A 21,503-nucleotide genomic window follows, 5' to 3' on the forward strand; every position below is an offset into this window, starting at 1 on the left:
TGCAATGACTTCAGAGAAACGTCTCTATTCAAAAGACATTTTTGCTTTGAGGGTGAGGAGAGAAGAAGCGCAGAGAGGAGGCTATTATCATATTGTGAAAACTCAGTTAGCAGAGGAGGTGGGTGGAAAGAAGGGTTGATTTGAATGTGCTGAGAGAAAGATGTAAGTAAGTAGCTATAAGACAGAGAGGGGATGTGTGATTGGATTTGGCTGAGTTGTAGGGCTGCTCTGGCTGTCGGGCAGCTGGCTGAATGGTAGGCTCCAGTTTTAATGGAAACGAATGGGCACAGGCAGAGGACTCTAATAGGGCCTTCAGAGATGATTCAAGACTTCAGAGTAAATCTGCGGTCACAAAGCAACACAGGTCTGCTCAAAGCCAGTTGAGACTCTTCTCATCTCATGCAATCTCTGCAGTACAGCGGTCTGTGTCACATGACAGCTTGCCTCAAAATAACTGCAGTCTGTTGCAACTTGGACAGATTTGAATCTGAATTTCCAATTATTTAGCACCTGACAACACAAAGTTTGAAGTAGAGATCTGTAACATTGCAATGAGTTTATAATGATTTATTAACATTTTAAATGTCAAACTGCTCTAGGTTTGATCAAGTTACAGAAGTCTCTCAGATCAATAAAACGGAAGGAAAAATGCTGTCCTACTCTCATCTTCTTCTTTTAACTGTGGTTACAATGATTTCAGTTAAAGCTGAACTATTGGATCGATCAATGAATCAATCTTTAGCGCAATTTCACAGCAAAACATTATAATTCAGTTCACCATTGCCCTCAGAAACAAGAGAAGATCATCACAGCAACACAAATACATGCATTTGGGTTCGCATTAGTTGATGTGGAGGTTCACTGAATTTGTTATAAGTAATGCTTGTTTAAAGTTAGATAGTATATCTAAGATGACTTCAAGAACATTGGAGTACCAAACAGAGCACAACAAGATTCAATTTCTGATGAATCCTCAAACTTCCTACATTCTTGACAACAGAGACCGCAGCTTGGTAAAGCCAGCAGCCTCAACCACCAGGACTTCTGCAAGTAACACAGCTGTTGAAATAATAGAGAAGCTTTTTAATTATGCTTCAAAAACATTTGCACCGTTAATATTTTGATCCTCAAAGCATGAGGTTCCCTTATATCTTGAAGCCTCTTGTATCAAGCTGCCCAATATCAGATATTTAATCTAATTTGCTGGCATGCAAAGCTGAAAACTCAAAATGTACTTGTATTTTTTACGTACTACGGACCCATATTTTGTTTGCCATGTTTGTTGTAGCATACAGGATGTTTTTTTGGAATGCAACTTCTGGGCTGTGTGCAGCTAGGAACGAAAAGTAAAACACACACACCATAAAAATGTAGCAATCAATTCAAATTACTGTCTCTCTCCTCCTCCTCTTTGTTTTCTGTCTGTGAGCACATCTGTGCTATGCAGGTATTCTGGCTCTCTTGGCAGAACAACAAAATTCAAACAGAAATCCAGCTAATACCTCTGAGAACAGACTGTTCAAAACATGGACTGCTTTATATTAGTCCCGTTCAAGAACGCAAGTGATATAAAGCAACAAGAATAAATAAGGTTGTTACTTGTTGAGTGACCACATCCACTAACTTTTATTTTTACAAGACTCTTAAGACCAATAACCAAAAAAAAATAGCCAGGTCACCTAACTGCAAATTTCATCTTTAACACTGTCAGTAAGCCTGTCGTAATAACCAATTAATTAATCAAATGATAAATTAAAATTAGCTGAATCATTTCCAGTCTCATGATTAATATCTTTTGAGAGGCAATTTTGTTAGAGTCCACAATCTTTTTTTATTTGTAATTTTGGTTGTATTTGGTTTTAATTTCCATTTGTTTTTTGTCATGTTTTATTTTTGATATTTAAAATGTCTTCCATTTTATGCGTGATGTGTTACAAAAATCTGATTTTATTGGTGTTTTAGCGAGGGAGGACTGGCATGATTATGCAATTATAATTACATTACCTGAAAATGTTCTGGATAAATGATTTATCGCAATCATTTTTGGGACAATTCATCATCCAGCAAACTTTGTTATTGTGACAGGCCTGTCATCAAATTTTGCTTGTTGAATAATTAAAAATGAAAAACTTATTGAGTTAAAAAATAAGCAAAACTACAAATAATGGAGCTAAAAAAAAAAAAAAAAAAACTGCACAACCACAGTTTTAAAAACTACATTTTTGATTGCAATATTAGCCAGAGGGCTGCCAAAGTGTAAGCTCATGATAAACATGTTTTTAAGTTTGTTAGGAAAAAAACAAACACAAAACATCTAATAGGAAAGTCTTACTCAACTACAAGAAGTGTTTGGATTTATAAGTTGCATAAAAAGTTGGAACAACATCTGTGTAAACATCATTTGCACTGCAAAACATCCCTCTCAAACCAGTTGAAAGGTGGTAAATAGCTTTGAAGTTGGTATGCCTGACAACTGGGTTTGCTAGAGTGTGGCTGAGTGTCTCTAATATAACATTTGCTTAGTCCGAGCGCTCCTTGGAGATGCATATGTTGCATGATGCGTGTCATTGTGCCTGAAGGAGGAGAGCTGCTCTGTCAAGTGGCCCCATTTAGCCTTGCCTCACTGTTGTTTGGTCAACCCACTGTGCAACAATGATGCCTGCAGGTTATGTCACAGAGAAAGTGAAGACGGAAAGAAAGAGAACGGACTGAAAATAAACTCTCAGGGTCACCTTAAAAGCACAGCCGAAGACGAGATGTGCTCCTCTTCAGAGTGAGCTTTTCAGAATCATGTGTGCTTTTCATAGAAGTAAAAGGACTTAGTGCACATAAAGACACAAAATCTCAATACAAACTGATATTCCTTTTCCTATATTAATCTTTGGGATATTTCTTTCAGGTTTGTACATGTAGAGACTTGCAGCCAATTTTTAGTGACGACCATCTGTGATCATCAATTTTCAGGTGTTGTAACTTCTTAATTTGATTTGAGACCGTACTTTGACTGGGCCATTTTATGCTTCATTTTAGACCATTCATTTAAACACAGCAGCATAAACAAACATTTAAATTACAGACAGTGGGTTCAGCAGATCAGGATTCAAAGCCATTCAATTTGAAGAAGCTTTCCTTTAGTGCTACTCTATATGGGCTCCCGTTGGTGGCCCATTATCTGCAACCAGTTTTAGCTTTCTGACACACAACATACAAAAACCAAAATCATAACTTTTTTCATCTTTTGATGAAAACAAAGGTCACTGACCTTGCTTGTAGTAAAGATTCTTTTAACCATGTCTTTTTTGGTTCCACTTTTCCATAGAGCTGGATGGCAAGCGTTTAATGTCAGCTGTTAAATTTTTTTTACGAATCTGAAACACTGTCAAGCTGGTGACACAACCTTTCCTGTTTTATCCACAGTTTTTAATCCACGCCATTGTTTTTATTTTAAAGCACATATGAGCCACAGTGGCAAACTTTAAACTACCGTATTTTCCAGACTATGAGTCGCAGTTTTTTTCATAGGCTGTAACACACCAAAAGTTTAGGATATTGTGTTAATATCACTGGTTTAAAGCTCTCCACAACTTTAAACCCGACTTGCCATCATTTGCTCACTGCTGTTCTCTAGCAAACCTCTGATGCCTTCCCACAACAGCTGGATGTGCACTCAGATTAAATTGCACAGATGGACTCTTAATGAACTTTTAAAGTGATTGGAAGACAATCTTTTAAGATGCAGAGAAAGAAAAACTAATTTCTAAAGAATTTTGAACACCATTTTTCTTCCACAATATAATTAGGTAATGTTAAAGGGGTATGCCATTTTTTATTTTTGCAAGGTTCTTTTATGTAAGCCACATTTTAACTCTAATCACATTTCCAACAATGTTATGATGATGTTTATGGATTAGATTTATTCTAGAACTCATGAGACCTTATAAAGTACAAAGCCTGTAATTGATAGATAGCAGTTCTATTATCATAGCAAAAGTTTTCAATTTGAAAACGTCTCTTAGCAACACAGATTTACATTTAAAGAAAATTTCATTTCTACACTTCTCTAAATGCACGCTGCTTGTGCCTATAGGTTTGCAGCCATAGCTTTCAACACAAAAAGCTGAAATTTTAGTAATATGAAGTACTTTATACCTTCTTAGATACCATCAGTTAACCTTTGTCAGAGACCCACAATTCTGAAGCACATTAGCTTAAAGTGCTGCTTTTTAAGGTTTTTGTGGTACACTCTGGAAGACCAACTCCGTCCTAAAAGGTCTGTCCATCAGCAAACGCTCCATCTGGTCAGCCATTGTGTACGACTTTGATTTTGTCTTTATGCTCTGCAAACACAGCATACGAACTCATTCACAGGCTCGCTGAGCTGCATGTCTTACAGAACTGTAGGCTTTTACCTTCAGAGGGTGAGATGAAAATCAATGTTGCCTGCCCTTTAAAACAATTCACAGCTGTGGAGTTTCTCAGGGGGCTGGAATGAGCTCACTCCTCCCGCTTTCATATGTCTTACAGCATGGAGTTCTGCAGTAACAATCCGTCCACTCCCTCAATTTCTTTAAGACCCTAAATTAACCAAAGAAGTCTTACAGAAGGCATTCACTCAAAAAAAGATATTTTATGACCTGGATGTTTATGGCAGCTCATTATGAAATAGTACATTCTACTTAGGCTTCCACACTTCTACTGATTCACGTCTAAATACAGACAAACTGCAACACATTGTTTGGTAGTTCACAGCAATATTCTGTTGACTGAAAATATGAACTAGGCAAACTTTAGCGCCGAGTACACGTGTAGAAAAGCAACATGATTCCAGGCTATCAGTAATACAGTTTGACTGAGACTAACATTTATGTAAACATGCATTCCACTTCACTTATTATGCTTCCTTGGACAGGTTAAGATACATAAAACTTTTGTACAAGAGATTTTAGTCTGATCAGTTCTGCCCATTCTGAGCTACTTTCAGAATGAACTGTCACTTAAAATCAAAATAAGCTCTTGTTTGCCAAGATAATAATTTGGTAATGAGAGCAGCGAGACAATAAGTAGAGGATAATAGATGGATTACCTGTGCTCTGACTCGTGGATTGAGAATATGACTCCCGATGTGGAGGACTTCTGCTGGATGGTGGCCAAGAAGGTGAATTCACTTTTACTCCTGAACAGTTGCACCACTCTTTCTGTGATGTGTGGTGGGGCGTGAACTGCCCTCCCAACATCTAGAGGAATAAAATAAAATAAAACAAAGGTTAAACTCTTTTCACAGCCAGTGCACCGTCTGGCCCCCTTCTCTGCTACTGTCACCAGTATGAAAAAACTATTACTGGGCTCACATGGCAAAATATTTTTGCACTTCTTTTCTGCAATAGAAGTTTATCTAGCATATTGTAGAAAAATAAATACATAAAACTGTTGGTGTGATGAATCTTCATGTGCCAATTTAGCAGCCTTAACATTTTTAAGTGGATGTGTGCATTTCTATTCTTTTGTGCCAAATATGTAAATTTTTCCTTTTTGGCCTGGAGCAATGTTCTTCTTAAGTTCAACTTGGTTATCCATAAGCGATCTAAACTGAATAACCAATACGTTATGTTTTCTGTCAATCTCATTCAGTCCATGTGTAATTTATGTGAAACAAAGCTGAACCAAATTTATAAAACTCGCTGGAGACAAGAACAACAACAAAACCTCTAGACGGAGTATCTGGAAATTCAAGGCTAGTTTGTTAAAGTTTGGGTTTAGATGGAAAGAAATCTTGTATAATAAGCAATAAGGCTCTTTATGATCCAAATTCTACAAAAATCTACTGCTAAAAAGCCAAGCCCTGATACCTGATTTTATTCTAGATCAATAAGTCTAGGAGGCCGAGTCGTTTTTGTGAAACAGTTCTGATTAAACATGCCCCTAATGATGATAATGATTACATTCGGGATCTGCTACAAACTCATTAGTGCCAGATAATTTAATTAACCTGTTTTCAGAACATGCAAAACATCCAACAAAGACATGGAAGGACCGTCACAATAACACATTTTCCTGGGCGATACATTATCCCAGTAATTATTATGATGAACGATAATATTGTTTTGAGACCATTTTCAAGTAATGTCAATGTTTGTCCTCTCATAGACCAATCAACTGTAATTTTGTTAAAAGAACCCCGATCACTGCACCTGGAAGATATTTTAAATATCAAAATAAATAAAAACCACAGCCAACAGAAAGCATAAAATATTATCGGAATGGAAAACATTGAGCTTATTTTAATTCAGCATGTGATTAATTGATTTACTGCACGGGGAGGACTTGTGCACATGCAGAGTGGAGGGAACATGTGCCTGAAACCCCAGAGCTGCAACTCCTGCGCTTCCACAGTGCAAGCTTTACATGACAGACAGTCCAGTGGAGAGAAGCCGGTAGTTGTCTCAAGCAAAGGGCTTTTAAATCTCCCCAGGGTGACAGCAGCCTGCCTGCCCTCACACTCAGCCTCCCCACTGTCACAGCCCAGTTGATGGAGAGTCACTTCTCCCAGCCTCTGACTTTTTTCCCCACATGCAGTCTCTCTGACCAGAGTCAGACATTAGATCATCCACTTTAATCGACAAGGACACCAGCCCGTTTCTACAGTGAGGATGCGGTCAGACCTCAGATTTCTTAACCTTCAACCAAGTGACAAATAAAACACAGCTGTCACACATCAAGGTCAACAATCATGCATTGATTTAATTATAGTACATATGCACATGTGACGTTCTTCCTCGTCACAGCCTTGATCAGTTCCAGCAAATTGAGGTAAAGACTTCTATCCAATAAATGTTGGACATTAATGTAGGCAAAGTTCACGCTGTGTAAATCAGGTTCTGAGATCAACTGTTTAATCTGATTGATTAGCTCATCCAGCAGCAGAAGACTACATCAGGACACCAGCATGGAAGGATCAACTAAACTGGGCAATAAGCTATTGCTGTGATTTCAGCTGCAGCATTCAGATGCTAGAGGCGACAGCTCGGAGTTAATGATGTGGAAGACTTGTTCTCTCTCTTTACTATTGTTTAAACACCAGAAATAGAGTCCATTCACTTAAAAACAAGTACATTTTTAAGCATCTTTACTTGAGGATTTATTTTTTGGGGGAACTTGTGACTTTCGACTCCACTACATTTCTAAGACGCTTATATTTATCTTCTGCTTTTCGCTCGGCATAGTTGATTTTACTTACAGTTAGTGTTGTTTTTAGTGGGGAGAAGAAAAAGGTGTTTTTTTCTTCTTTTTTGGGCAAAGGAATCCCTTAAATAAAATAATGAGAGTAATGAAAATAGCCATCATTCTTATTGCAGGTGGTGTGGACTTTATAGTAAAGTGGTTATACATGTCAATACATCATCAGGTTATCAGCAAGTTACAAGGTTCTGCAAAAGCACTCAAAAAATACAGCAATGTGCTGATATTAGAAAATATAATTTGTACTTTTGACTAATTAAAAATTAAAAGATCCCCAATGTAGCATTAGCATTGTGAGGTAGAAATATGGAACAACTTCATGCAGGATAACGTGTTCCAAGGTGACGATGCCTAAGCAGCCTGTTGCAGAAGTTCTAGTCTATTTCATTTTGATTTGCTCAAAGCATTTCTCCAGAATCAGTAAAAGTCTGTGCTGCTTAATGCTAATTTCTGCAAGTATTTCTTTTTAGACATCTGTATTAATAAGCACCTCTCATGAGTAACCATGCCAACAGGGAACTTGTTTACATGTAGGTACAGCTGATAAAAGCTGCCAAAGTTCATACTGTGTCCAGAATAACACCTCATCTCTGAGGATTGGAAGTGAATATGTAAAAAATGTAATTCAACCCAGAAAAGCAGAAAAAACAGCTAATTTTAACTACCTGTAGAGGCAATTAGCTCTTCTTCACCTTTGGTTTCTTCAGTTCCTTATTAGGACTGAAAGAAAAGGTCACACTTGGGTGCTTCAACAGCCAGTATATATTCTGGATATATAGATAGTTATATACAGTATTTGTCTCCAAGACTAACATCCATTGATGTCAAGTAATTATAGATTACAGTATTGACATTTCAAGAAAAAAAAAAATCAATAATTTTAGAAGCCAAGAATTTTTTATTTTTTTTTCCAGGAAAAAACTTTTATTTAAAGATTGATTTATGACAGCAACTTTAATGCAACACAAGTCGATTTTCAAATTCTAAACTTTTTTTGCTAAAAATGTAATTTCCTATGATACTGTGTACTGAGACAGTTCTACTACACATTTTTTTTAAACAAAGGAAGCATTCATTTATCATTTCTGTCTGAATCCCCAACATTGCAGTGATGATGAGGAGCGATAAAATGATTCTTAAAGCCTGTGCTGCATACATTACTCTCAGGTTCTTGTCGACATCAACAAAACCATTTACAATGACAGGGGGAACAGGTAGAGTGGGATGGTTTGTCACCCAGCAGTCAGGTTGAAGTTTAGCGTAGCAGGCAGCAGCCAGCTGTCGCCCCCCTCTCCTTCCCTATGTTACAGCTCATCACTTTAATCAGAAGCCTGGCGCTTCCTCCCCCAGCTTGGCAGAGTCTCACACATGTCCCCTTTAAGTGGCAGCGAGGAAGAGGAGCTAGTAGGAAGTCCAGAGAGCCTTCACTCACCAAAGCTGCAGTTAGGCAAGTCTCTGAGGACTTGAGTCTGATTTGATATGGAAAACTAGCATGACCATGTTTCTACCAGATAAGCACATTACCGCATAATGCTTCAGTCTTTGCCACAGGCACAAAGCAGATCAAGGCTGAATTTTCCAAAGTCCAGCATCCAAGAAACTTGCAAGAAAATGTCTCATTTTGCCTCTCTCTCAGAGAAAACACATGCCCTCCATGTACTGATATTTACAATTACTATCACAAAATTTAAAGAAACCAAAGTCAAAGATTGTCATACACACACTGCAAAAACAAAACCTTACCAAGTATTTGTTTAATTTCTAGTGCAAATATCTTAGTACAATTGAAATAAGACAAAACCAACTTACAAGTAACTTCAGGAAGATGTAGTAGTTTTAAGTCAATAATTCCTTCATATTGATATAAAGTACTAGTTCCACTGGCTTATTATTCCACTTATAACATGGGGAAAATGTTACGAGTGAAATAATCTGCCAGTGAATATATAACATTTTTAATCAATATTAATAAGTTACAAACCTAATACAAGCTCCGATATCTTGATAAAGTTTCTTGTAAGTTAGCGTTTCCTATTCATCGTACCAAAATACTTAGTTTATATCTTTGCAACAGAAACAATTAAAATTGAAAGAAAAAGTGATACTCTGACCATAATTGTGTTTATTAAAATCTACATAGTTCACAGCTCTTCTTATTTGTGAACTATATCATTGATACACATTACAATATGGTACAATATTTCATAATTTAAAATGAAATATGTTTGCTTAACGTTTTCAAAAATAGTTTCAGATGCAGGTGAAAAAGAAACTAAATGTAATTTAAAGTTCTTATTTGTTTCTCAACTTTTAAAGATTTCAAAAGCTAGATTACAGTTTCACTGTAGATGAGCCGAGTTACACCTGCACAAGTGATACAGATCCCTGGAGTTATATGTTTATATTTATTTTAGTCTTCTGCAATGAAATGCTTTCAGAAATATTTTGGAAACTATATTCAAAGGAGCTCTTTATTAAACTGGCCTTGTAGTCAAAAAAGGACACCAACCTTGCTTTTCTCTGACTTAGACTAAAAAAATATATACTAAAAAAAATTAATTCATGAATTTATGCCCTGTTAGGTGGACACATTTCACCTCACAAATTGAGCAATACTTCATCCATTTAATTCGTTGAGCTCACAATAAAATGTTTTGAAAATCAAAATGCCAGATTTTTTTACCATTACATACATTAACAGTGAATAAGTGCTTTTATCAGAGGAAAAACTGAGATCTCTATTCGTTCCCCACAGTGTTTTTCACCTGCTGCACAATTTCTGGCAGATTGAACCGAATGCAAAGGATTTTACATACAACTTAAACGCTGAATATATCTGCAGGATTCTGTCATAGACCTGGAATTATACTGGAACACAGCCAGGTTTATTCTGTGCTACAGTAAAATATGTTGAAAAGGAATTGTATTTTCTATATAGATGATGGTGGCTGTTCCTTAGTAAATGGAAATGTTCCACGGACAGTTAAGTTGACTGTAATTAAACATTTACTTAAGAAACCTTCTCTTGATCAAAATGACTTCATAAACTACAGATGTATATATTATCTCCCCTCATCTAAAATTCTGAAATTAACAGCCATTTGAGGTTGTGAGCATCTAAATAGTAATGACTTGTTTGAAGAGTCACATTTAAGAACTCTTCATAACAGCAGTAGTGAATATTGTTATAGTTTGTCGTTGAAATCTAATGATTAATACCCGTCTGTCTTGTTCACTAGCAAGAACAAATAATCTGTTGTGAAAGAAACCATCCTCCAGTCAATAACAAAAAAATGCTTCCAAAAACACACGAGGCCTTGAAGCAGTGTGATTCAAAGAATCCTACACCAACTAAATTTCATCGGTCGATCCCCTATTTTTCTAACCGTGATTGAAGCCAGTCATTTCTCCCACATTTTCTGCCCTCCAGTCATCTGCACATCCACAGCAGGCCATCCAGTCATCCATCCAGCACACTGTCCCTGAGGAGCTAGCCTGTTTTTGGCTGCTCTAGGCAGGTCTGCACTGGTGAGTAACGGAAAGAGACCAGACTGCTGAAGTAGGCTTTGACTGGAGTTGAGGATGAAGGACTGACACGTGATGAGGAAAGAAGAAGAGAAACACACATGACTCACGAGGGCTGGGGGCAATGTTTACAACAAACTCCACAACAAACACTTTGACTTCATTAGAGCTAAATAAGAGAAGAAGAAAGATTTTCTGCAATTAAAATTACACACAGTTTTAAACTTGGAAATGTAGGAGCAGAGACATGCATAGCTACTGTCAAATAAATAAATGAACAAGGTTATTGGTTTGAGAAGGGAAAAAAAGCTTCAAAATGTAAAGAAATGCTAAATACTAATTCAAACTGGCAGTGCAGCTGAGAGAGAACAGTGTTTGTACAAACAAAGAGGGAGAATACACTTTGATGCACATGGAGGATGCTGGAAGTGCATGTCAAGCAACCCCCAAACAGTTGTGCTCTCAGCAAGCCTCTCCTAACTTAACTTGGCTTGCATTTGAAGAGCTCCTCACCTGCTGAAAAATTCATAAAACCAAATCAATAAAACATTGATACTTTTTCAACCTCCCCTTTCCCGTTGTAAGAAAATAACCTGACAGCAAACATTTAAAACCCTATATTTTCCATCCAGTTGGTTACCGATGTGATGTCATGTGTCACCCATCTGATGAGGCTGGCCACATATGGCAGTCTGAGTGTGTAGCTTCTGACAGAGGTAATAACCCTTTATCACACACCATCAGACTGAGTGCACTTTGATTACTGTAAATAACGATGAAACTCGGGGAAATAAAGATCATCCATATGAGGGCGAGTCGCCGGCTGTCACTTAAAGGACCATAATGTAGAGCACTGACAAGGTTTCTACATGGCAAATATTTGATTTTGGTCAGAGCGAAGAATTCCTTCATGGGCCTCCAACATGTGCATGTTATATTTCTAATACACTCCACACATAAGCACAGCAAGGACCCAATGGGCCCAATGGTAAAATGTTTGCAGAGGTCTGTTGCTGTTTTTTGCAAGACAGAAGAAAAAAGGATTCTTTATCTATTTCAGGGCATCAAACTCTGTTTTAGTTTGGCCAGATCAAAAATCTGGATGTTCTTAAAAGGGCCGGTTGTGCCAGAATCTATTGATAAAACCCATCAAACTGCAAAAATATTGATAAATATCTGTTTTGTTTCAGCATTCAAAAAATGTTTCTTGAAATGAAACAATGTCAAACATCTTTTCACACTAATCAGTCCAGCAAGGATTTTGTGATTGTTTTTGTGATTTCTTTGCAATTGAAATCACAGATTTATTTATTTATTTAATATTGCTGTTATGTTAAATTTAGCATATATAATTTATCAGGCTTTTGACACTGTAAAAAGCCACCACACTGCTGATTTTACCACTGTGCTTCATTTAGCTCCTGACAATCACGCGCTTCGTCAAAATCACATGACAAAACAAAAACCACATGACCAACTTCCTCCATGCTCCCCAAATATCGGACCAATACCATTATGTTAAAAAATTACCTATACTAGTCAATACGATCAACGAGCCGATATATGGTGTAAGGAAAGGTTCTGGATCCTCTTCTGTAAATGTGCCAAATGGTCATTTTATTAATTTTACCTGCAGTGTGTGGATGAAAAAGTTCAGCCATACTACTGATCTAGTTATGCAATGACAAAATAAGTATTTTAAAATTTCCTCTCGACTCCAGATCCCTATGCTGTGTATTTCATACTGAAGAGAAACACAGCTCACCTAATTGTTTTAGTTGAGAAGCTCTGTCTTCTTTGCAGTTTCTGAATCCTGCCTCTGTCTTTCATCTCCTTCGAATTGCTTCTTTTTTTTTTTCTTTGCTTCATGTCAGCTTTTCACTCATTTATGGTTTTGTAATGAAACAGCTCTTGGATTAAAGCACTGCAAAAGAAGAAGTAATCGCAAATCCACATAGCTTGGCCCTTCATATTTTGCAGCCTGTGAGCAAGCTGTTTAATGTCACGCCCATATGCAATATGTCAGGCATTATTGCAGGTATTAGCTATGTGCCTCTGGGCCGTGACAGATATTTTCTGGGTGAGAGGCGAGATACCCTTGGGTGACCACTGGTTGTATTAACTCTTTGTATGCGTATGTGTGTGTTTTCGCCGTGTGTCCCATTGCGATCGTATCTCTCAGATCTGCTCAGCATGCTGCCCACATGCACCACTTGTTTGCTCCACTCCTATTGTCTTTTTTTTTTTAACTCTCTCTCTTCCTTATTTAAAAGCAAGAAAACACAGTAGAGGTAAAACATTTGCTGTTAGTCTTCTTGCAATGTGTAAATTCACATAAAAAATATGGCTGCCAACTCCAATGTGTATGATTAATTTTAACAATATCATATTACACAAAGCAGATCAAACCAGCCATTTTGACCTTAAAAGCCAAAGTAGGTTCACATGCACAAATTACTCTGATCACTTTGCAGGATTAGTATGTAGTTTAAACTTTTACCTTTTTGTCTTTTGCTTTTTTCTTGTATTGTTTTATAATTCATGAAAAGCACTTTGAACTGCTTTGTTGCTGAAAATGTTCCTCAAACTGGTTTGAGACCGTAAAACTCTTTTCTCAAATATTTTTTGAGAATATTCATATAGTGGCGGTTTGATGTGGATGATACGGGCAGATGCCCAGGGCAGCGGCAGAAAGTCGTGGGTTAAGAACTAGAAAATAAAATACAATCTTGTCTGAACAAATTTGCTACTACTTGTATGCATGTGTAATGCAGCAAGTTTCCCTTAGTTACAGTTGAGTACATGCTTTCTTCCACAAAGAACCCTCCAAAAACAAATAAGTGCTTGTTTTTAATTAGCTGGATTAGAAAGAGGGGCTTGAACCACAATGCCATACATATTTATATTTCAAGCTTACAAAGTAAGGGATAATGATTAACCGTGATTAATTGAAAACTGAAATAGATTTTTGAAATCAACAGAATTTGTAAAAATGCAAAGAATGTCACCCAAAGACTCATTCTTCTAGCTTTCTCCATAGCACGGCTAATTGAGATAAATAGCGAAGTAAGCAGATGGCTAGGTGAAGAGCTGGTTGGTGAGACTGTTGATTTTGTTCAACACTCACATTCAGTGTTTGGCTGTTTGTCAGGAGGAGCAGTGTGAACACGGTGAGGAGGTAATTAAGCTTGGCTGAGTTGCGTTACGTGAGGTTTTATGTAGAAGCTCCCTTGTATTTATACAGACGTTCCAGCTATACAGATGTAAAGTCCTCCAGAGATAGCCTCAGTCCCAGCAGAGTGTCTACCACAGGCCTGGCAGATACTGATACAGCTGCTCAAAGCTCTTAGCACTCAAACATATTACCTCACATCTCATTTCCACCTGTCTCTCCTATGTGGGTTGGAGTTTAGCAGAAATATGAGAGTGTGTCTGAATCCTGTATACATCTGTACAATATGTGCACCAATAGCCAGCTGTGATGTTATAGCCTTCCCACAGCAGAGATGGATTGTGTAGCACTACAGAGGGGAGGAGCAGATTGATTCTCAGCCTTGAGAGTTTTTAGCAAAAACACACAGAGACATAAATGCTTTGAAAAAGAGAGATGAGACCCGCAGGCACTGGATGTAAACAGCATGAAAATGCAACTCTTTAGCTTATATTAAAACTGAGATTGGTAACTTCATAAAAATAACCCCTCGTGGTTTCTGAAATTCTCTTCATGACTCGGGTGGAGGAAAAAAAAAAAAAAAAAAAACAGTCACGAGGAAGATTCAAGATTCTATCAGCAGTGCCAATCACAGCCTCCAAGATGAGATCAGAGGTAGATGGATGTCACTTCCCAGACTTTGGAACTGAAAACTGGTGCTAGCAAGTGGCTAAAAGTCATTTTTTATGCTCAAGTAGAAATGCTTGTAATATTAAGCATATCTGCTTTACAGCAAAATACTTTCTTTCAAAGTTGGCATGTTTATTATAAAAGCCGTTAATTTCAGACAGATGAAAAAGCAGTCCTCGGTCGTTTGTGCTGCAAACCAAAAGAATAAGTTTTTATAATACATTTAAAGATATATATTTTTTAATAAACCAATTTAAATACTTAGGTCTATTTTTGATTTTCCTTTCTGCTCTTGATGAAAGGAAAAAGAAACATCCATGCATTCTCTCCATATCTTAAAGCCATTCAAGCAGTTAGGCCACTATCTAAAATCATAACAGTCCCGTCAGAGAACAAACACCAAGTAGAAGTCTCATCTATATCATACTTCACCAAAAAACAAAGAGGCATGGCAGAACAAACACACACATTCCTGTTCTCTCTTATCTGAGCAAATGGGACATCAATTCACACAGAGACAAAGCAGAAAGGAGGCAACTCATCAAATATGGACTGCCAGTGTAAACTAGCTGCTGTGTGTGGAGCAATATCTCTATGTGCGCTCCGAAAACCTGTCAGCAGCAGATTATTCACGCGGGACGCCATTTGGAGGAGAAGGCACAGAGTTCAGTGACTCTAGCTGCGCTGCAGTTGATTATGAAGTGAGAAACAATGAATTATTACAACAAATGGTGCTCCAGATGTTGCCTCTGTCTTCATGACAAACACCGTGCCTTGTCGAGCGTAGATGAGTGAGCTTAACGTAACATGAGGCTGAAAAATCTCTCTGGCTCTTCTCTGCTGCCAGAAGTCAGGTGCAGCTTCTCTCCTCTGAAGAAATGCTAATTATGACACATCATCTTGGCTCACTCATCTAATATGTAGCTTAAAGAAAGTAACCATAGATTACTTTTGTGTCTTTGTAAAAAGCTCATAGCTTTTTTTATTGTCTTTAAAAGGTAAAGAAGTTGATAAAAGTCACCAACATCAGCACAGGAAGACTTCCAGAAAATCTGTATTTATACAAATTACACACAAGTGGACACCATTTATCAATTTATAAACATAAATTGTGAGAAATAATTACATTAAGTGTGCTTTTGAATGTTTTGGCAAACTTATTTGATGCACACTTTCCTTCAACCTCTAAATTATATGCTTAGGAGTTAAAGGGAAGAACTGAAAACCAAGTAGAGTGCAAATTAAAGTTAAAGTGGGTAATTCAGTGCAAAACACTAAATCACATTTAAAACGTGTGATCAGTGCTTCCTTTTTGTCAGAGTAGGTGGAAGGTGTTGCTTTATGTTGGATTAGATCATCTCCAACTGTTTGCTTTAGGATTTAAAAGTTTTCATACCCCCTACGCAGTTTTTATTCAACTTCTGGCAATAGTTACAGCAATAATAAAATATCTCTTATTATAGAATATTTTAATTTAATCTAAGACAGCCTAACACTCAAGGTTTCATATCTTTCCATACTGTTAAATGACCAAGTCTGTTTCCATGTGAGGGTTAATTACCTTCCTCCAATAAATACATGATTGTATAAGCTGTTAAAATTAAAAAAGCAAATATTTACTCCTTTAAAGAAGAAAGCTTTAACAATCCATTGTTTTTATTTGCATAGTATAGAAATATTATTTATAGGCTTTGAATTATGTCAAAAAAGTTAGAAGTACAAAACACAATAGTGGCCGTTCTTCAGTGTTCAAGCTACTGATTGAGATTTTTTAAAAAGTGTTGGTTTTTAGATTTTTGTAACATAAGAAATTTTTAGAATGCCCACAAACAAAATACATACTGAATGTTTCATCTTATATTTACTAAATGACTCAAATTATTTTCTGACTCATTAAAATAATATATATGCGAATATATATGCGTGGTAGATTTATCTTTGCTGAGCTTCATGCTGAGGAACTGAATAACACGCTAAATGTATGTGGCAGCTGAATACGCCGCCTCTGTTTCTTTTTAAACCATTTCTCAATTTCAGCTCTTGTACCTTCAAGACATGAATGTAACCCATGAAAAGCCCAAAGACAAGAAGAGGAGTAGATTTTCTTACTGTTTTTAGGTACGTCTCTTCCTCCTTTGACCCAGACTAAAGAAAATGACAGCTTGAAGCAAAAAGCAGCCACTGCACACATTTATTTCTGCTTCTTAATTTTTAATCTTTGCGTCTTTGATCTTACACTGCCAGCTTTTGTTGTGTGATCCTTCTGGGGACTGAGGTTTGAAATGGTGTGGCAGGTAAAATACTCCAAGTCCTAAATAACAAAATCCAAAATACTTCAAACCAGCACTCCATGTATTATACACTCACAAGTCCATTAAATACAATTCAGAAATAAAATCCTCTTAGAAAGTCAAACTGAACTCTTATTTCTGTTTGGGCATCTCTTACTTGCAAGAAGGGTTGACGCCAAGCTGTTAGCTGGACACATCTTAGTGCTCACTTGTAATTAATAACTATGCCAACTTTAACGTTTATTCTTTGGATAACAGGATTTTGTTTTATGTTGTCGTTTTTTTGAGCTGCAAGGGTATCTAAATCCAGCCGGATCTGTTCAAGCCAACTATAGACATGCAGCAGCGGATCTGCAGAAAAATGTGCACACGTTTGAAAATGTCACCCCATAGCTAAGATTACAATGGTGGAGAAAACAGCCATGCATTGGATACCTCAATGAGGTATCCAAACAAAGAAAGATGTTTCACTACAAACTAGTTTACTTTCCTTATTTCAAAATGTTTTTAAGTTTAAACCATGCAGAGCATTTCACTGCCTCTACCTTTGACTACAGAAGAAGTTTATTTTCTCCCAAAGCCGCTAAGACCTTCATCTGTACTTTAAAAACATAAAAATCAGGACGACTAGTCTGGTGGGGTGTTGACATGGTGACAGCGATACCCTCTGCATTTGTTGTATACTTCAGCTCAGGTTTAAAGGTTATCAATGACATCTTTTGCTTTCAAGTTGCCATGGCTCTATATGGGGCCGGTAAATTAATAGTCATTTGTAGCAATGGCGGTGTCAGGGTTGTTTTGGCAACCAGGGGTTTGGACTTTGGTGGAAAATTTATGAAATGCTATAACAACATCTACATGGAGGTAACCGGTTCTGCAAAGCTCAACAACCTCATGATGCAGCATTGTGTTAGTTAGGAAACAGTAGAGATTTATAACTTTAAAACTCCTAAGCAAGATTCCTCTGTTAAGTCATTTAAATAGTGTTCAGGACCTGGAATACATATTTATAACAACATAAAGAACAAAATATTAATCCCTGATTGTCAGCAGCTACTCAGTAGAAAATATCTTCTATGTGTACAAGGTAAACTAGTGAGATATATTAAGTGAAAGCAACTTTCTTTTATAAATTGCATTAAATGTAATGTCTTTCTTTCTTTACTTTAGCACCTTCAGTGCTAAAGTAATGACAACCAAGCAACTGTAAACCAAAAGGTCTCTCTGGATGCTACAACTTAAACTGCGATCCCTTTTGAAAGTAACAAAATTTGTCTGCTCTTGTTCATCACATATGTCATACAGCTATAAAAGTGTCATAAGCTCTAATTAATCGGAACAGTAAAATTCCAGTTGAAATTTGCAACAGCCTGCAAAGCCATCAAAGTGTATGTGAATCCAATTATAGCATCCCAGTGATACCATCAAAACAAAGACAATGGCTGCAGGCAGGACAAAGCGCAGCTAATTATATTAAGCCTGTGATGGAGATTGGAAGCTGCTGTAAGACTGAGTCTGTGCGCCCTAGCAGGAGTTTGGGACAGGAATGAACAGCGTTTAATTGCACCGTGCTGAGGTTCCTGCACCAGTCGGCAGTCATGGATTTTAAGAGAGGAACTTTTGAGATTGTAGATGACATTTCTCTGGGTGTGATAATGAGCAATGCTTAACAGGGAGCTTGCGTTGCTTGATAAAAAGAAAAAAGGAAAAAGACATCGCATCTACATTTTTTTTCAGTCAGACATTTTTAAAAGTTACATTTCAAGGAGCACAAACGGCACAGCTGGTGGTTGCACATATCCTAAAAATACAAAAGATGAATCATTAAAGGAAAAAAGGATCAGGCCTCCGTCTGTGCAGTGAGGTTTGTCAGGAGAATCAATGTATGGCATTATTTAGACAGTAAATCGTTCATCATGTACCGGTTAGTGTGCGTACAGTATGCAAAGATAATGCAGCTAAATCAGTCAGAAGTTAAATACATACTTCAAAAACAATTCCCAGATTACTACATCCTGAAGCAGGTCAAAAAATACTTATTTTCTCAAAGCACAACCAGAATTTAAAAAGTGATGCCTTTGTGTTATTTGTATTCATTTTGCAGTCGCCTCACAGCATGAGGGCCATGCTGTTTGAAATTTGCATGAGCTCCCAGTGCACACAATAAATTTATCAAGGTACTCTGGTTTCCTCCAAATCTAAATATATACAATATATCTTAAGTTATTGATCTTAGTTCAAACAGTTTTTTCTTATGATGCATTTGGAGACTGTACAGGTAGGTCAAAGGCCTTCCAATCAAGTCTAAATAAATTATGGCTCCTCACATTTTAGCATGTTTGCAGTAATCAAAAAAAGAGAAAAGAAAATCCAACTGTTGTGCTGTTATCTGAAAGCTAATAAAATATATTGCATGTATTCTGAAACAGGCTTCAAGCAAGTTCAACAAAATAAATTAAAAAATGGTATACGGTAGTTTCATCCCCACAGAAACAACTCATGTTTGGATCTGCTCCAGTCAAAGCAGAAAGTCTTATCTCTGTAATGCAAAACTTTTCATTGACCTCACATTCCTCCTAGATCAGAGTCTGGACAATTATCTATCTATTATAGTTCCCCATTTTCCGTTTCACAGCCAGGGGAACTGGAAAACTGGTTGGTTTTTGACATGCAAGATGTATCAGTGCAGATACCGCCACATTGTTTAGGATTTCATGCAAAAACATGAACGCTTACCAAGCATTTTTTGTCTAGTTTCTTGTCCAAATATGTCAGAGCACTTGAAATATGACAAATTTAGAAGATATTGATTAGAAAGTTATGTTGACCAAAAATGTTGAGATTTTCAGTCAAAATTTCAGATTTTTCTCAGAAAATTTCCAAAAATTTTCATCACTTGAAACTTGAACATTTTCAGTTTTGTTTTTCTAGAAAATTTGAGATTCTGAACTTTTGGGGGGTTTTTTTCCCTAGCAAATTTTTTATTTTTTTTTTGACTTTTCAAAAAAAAAAAAAAAATTCTTAATTTTTTGGTGGATATTTACTTAACTTTTTTTTTTTTGTTCCATCTACAATGACCCTGACATGCTACATGTAAACAATATGTAAAAATTGCTATAATCATAACCAGGCTGATTCTTTCAATCACCATACAGAGAATTTTCTTCCTTTGGCAAGAGCCTGATAGTGTGGAGAACAGGATGCAGCCTGTCTTCCAATACAGTATGTGCAAAGTATGACACTTGTAATGGTTTCTTGGAGAAGGGATTAGCTTCCTCTAAGTGTGCACACAGGCATTAGCGGGAGTTTTTCGATAAACATGCAACATAGCACAGTGAGGTTCCCTCAACTACTAATTATACGGTGTTTACACATCACTGCTTACCATCTTTCCTCTGGTACCACTGTCACATGTTGCAGTTTTGTGTTCTTCAAGAAATCTTGTGACTGGAAGGACGGTTTTGTAGAAAGGGATTAGAAATTCATTCTGAGACGAGATATTAAGATTCAAGGATAGCTTTATGTTAGACTTCAGCAACCATAAACTTCTGAGTTGGAAGCCAACAAAAAGAAAACGCAGCTCACTATGAATGTTGGCTGAATGTAGTTATTCTGATATTTGCAACGAAAGGAAGAGAAACAGAAATAGCAAACCAATAAACTGGAGGATGTAATTTTAAAATACAGCTGAAAGCAGATATATACACCATATAGGAAAACAGAGTTTCGTTGCAGAACAGAAGCAAAATGAGTGAAGTTATCTACAGAAAAACAATAATCTCTACTTGGACTGGAAGGCCACTCGGTGAGAAAAAGCCATTACTCCAAAGCAGCATAAAAATAGTTTCCCGACAGTATTAGAAACATTTCCTGTGATCTGAAGAGTTAAAGTTTTTGAAAAAAAATTCTCTCTAAAAAAATATTTAATGAAAGAACATAAAAATGGTTATCTCTGCTTTACAGTGTTAGTAAACATTTGGTTTATACTGTAATTGTAGCAAGGTAAAGCAAGGAATATGTATTAAAGTTATTTTGTTTGTTTTTGGGGGGGTTTTAAGTCTAGTCTGAAAAACAAATAATGCTGATAATTATGTAGCTTTTTAACAGCACAAGATAAGAGCTCTGAAAATTTCATCTTGAGAACAGTTCAGCTTCACACTAAAGCCATTAAATAAACTGAATCTTACAGTAAATGTAAAGTCTCATTCATTGTGTACAAATTATGCATATTTTAGGTCAGTCTGTGACAAGATAGTAATTTTTACTTCCAAATAAAAAGGGACTTGGTGTGTGGTGTGTCCAGTCAATGTTTCTATGCTCTGCTCTTAATTTAACATCAAGGGGCCAATAGAGACACGTCTGTCTCTTTAAAAGATATCACACTCATGCATGATGAATAATTCAGGCTGAATAATTCCTCTGAGGTTGCTGTGAGGTGGGACCATTGTCTCGCCTCCTCCAGCAGTAGGACAGGCAGAAATCTCATGCATAAAAGATGAAAAGGGTTGATAGCCTCCGTTGGATTCAGCGACCGGGATTGCGCGCCGCAGATTTCAGAGTCGTGGCCTGGCTTACCTGTGAACTATCCTCAGCCTCTCGGGCCCAGCTGC

General features: G+C 36.9%; 1 protein-coding gene across 1 annotated transcript in view; it reads right to left on the minus strand.

Annotated features, from left to right (window-relative positions):
- LOC129364136 (protein kinase C-binding protein NELL1-like) overlaps positions 1–21,503 on the minus strand; it is a 201,828-nt gene that overhangs the window by 170,369 nt on the left and 9,956 nt on the right. The window contains exon 3 of the mRNA XM_055036587.1: positions 5,084–5,234. Within this exon, the coding sequence (XP_054892562.1) occupies positions 5,084–5,234 (151 nt within the window). The remainder of the gene's footprint in view (positions 1–5,083; positions 5,235–21,503) is intronic.

The sequence above is a fragment of the Poeciliopsis prolifica genome, unplaced genomic scaffold (assembly GCF_027474105.1).
Source record: "Poeciliopsis prolifica strain line A6 unplaced genomic scaffold, Auburn_PproV2 SCAFFOLD011, whole genome shotgun sequence".
NCBI classification, from domain to species: Eukaryota; Metazoa; Chordata; class Actinopteri; order Cyprinodontiformes; family Poeciliidae; genus Poeciliopsis; species Poeciliopsis prolifica.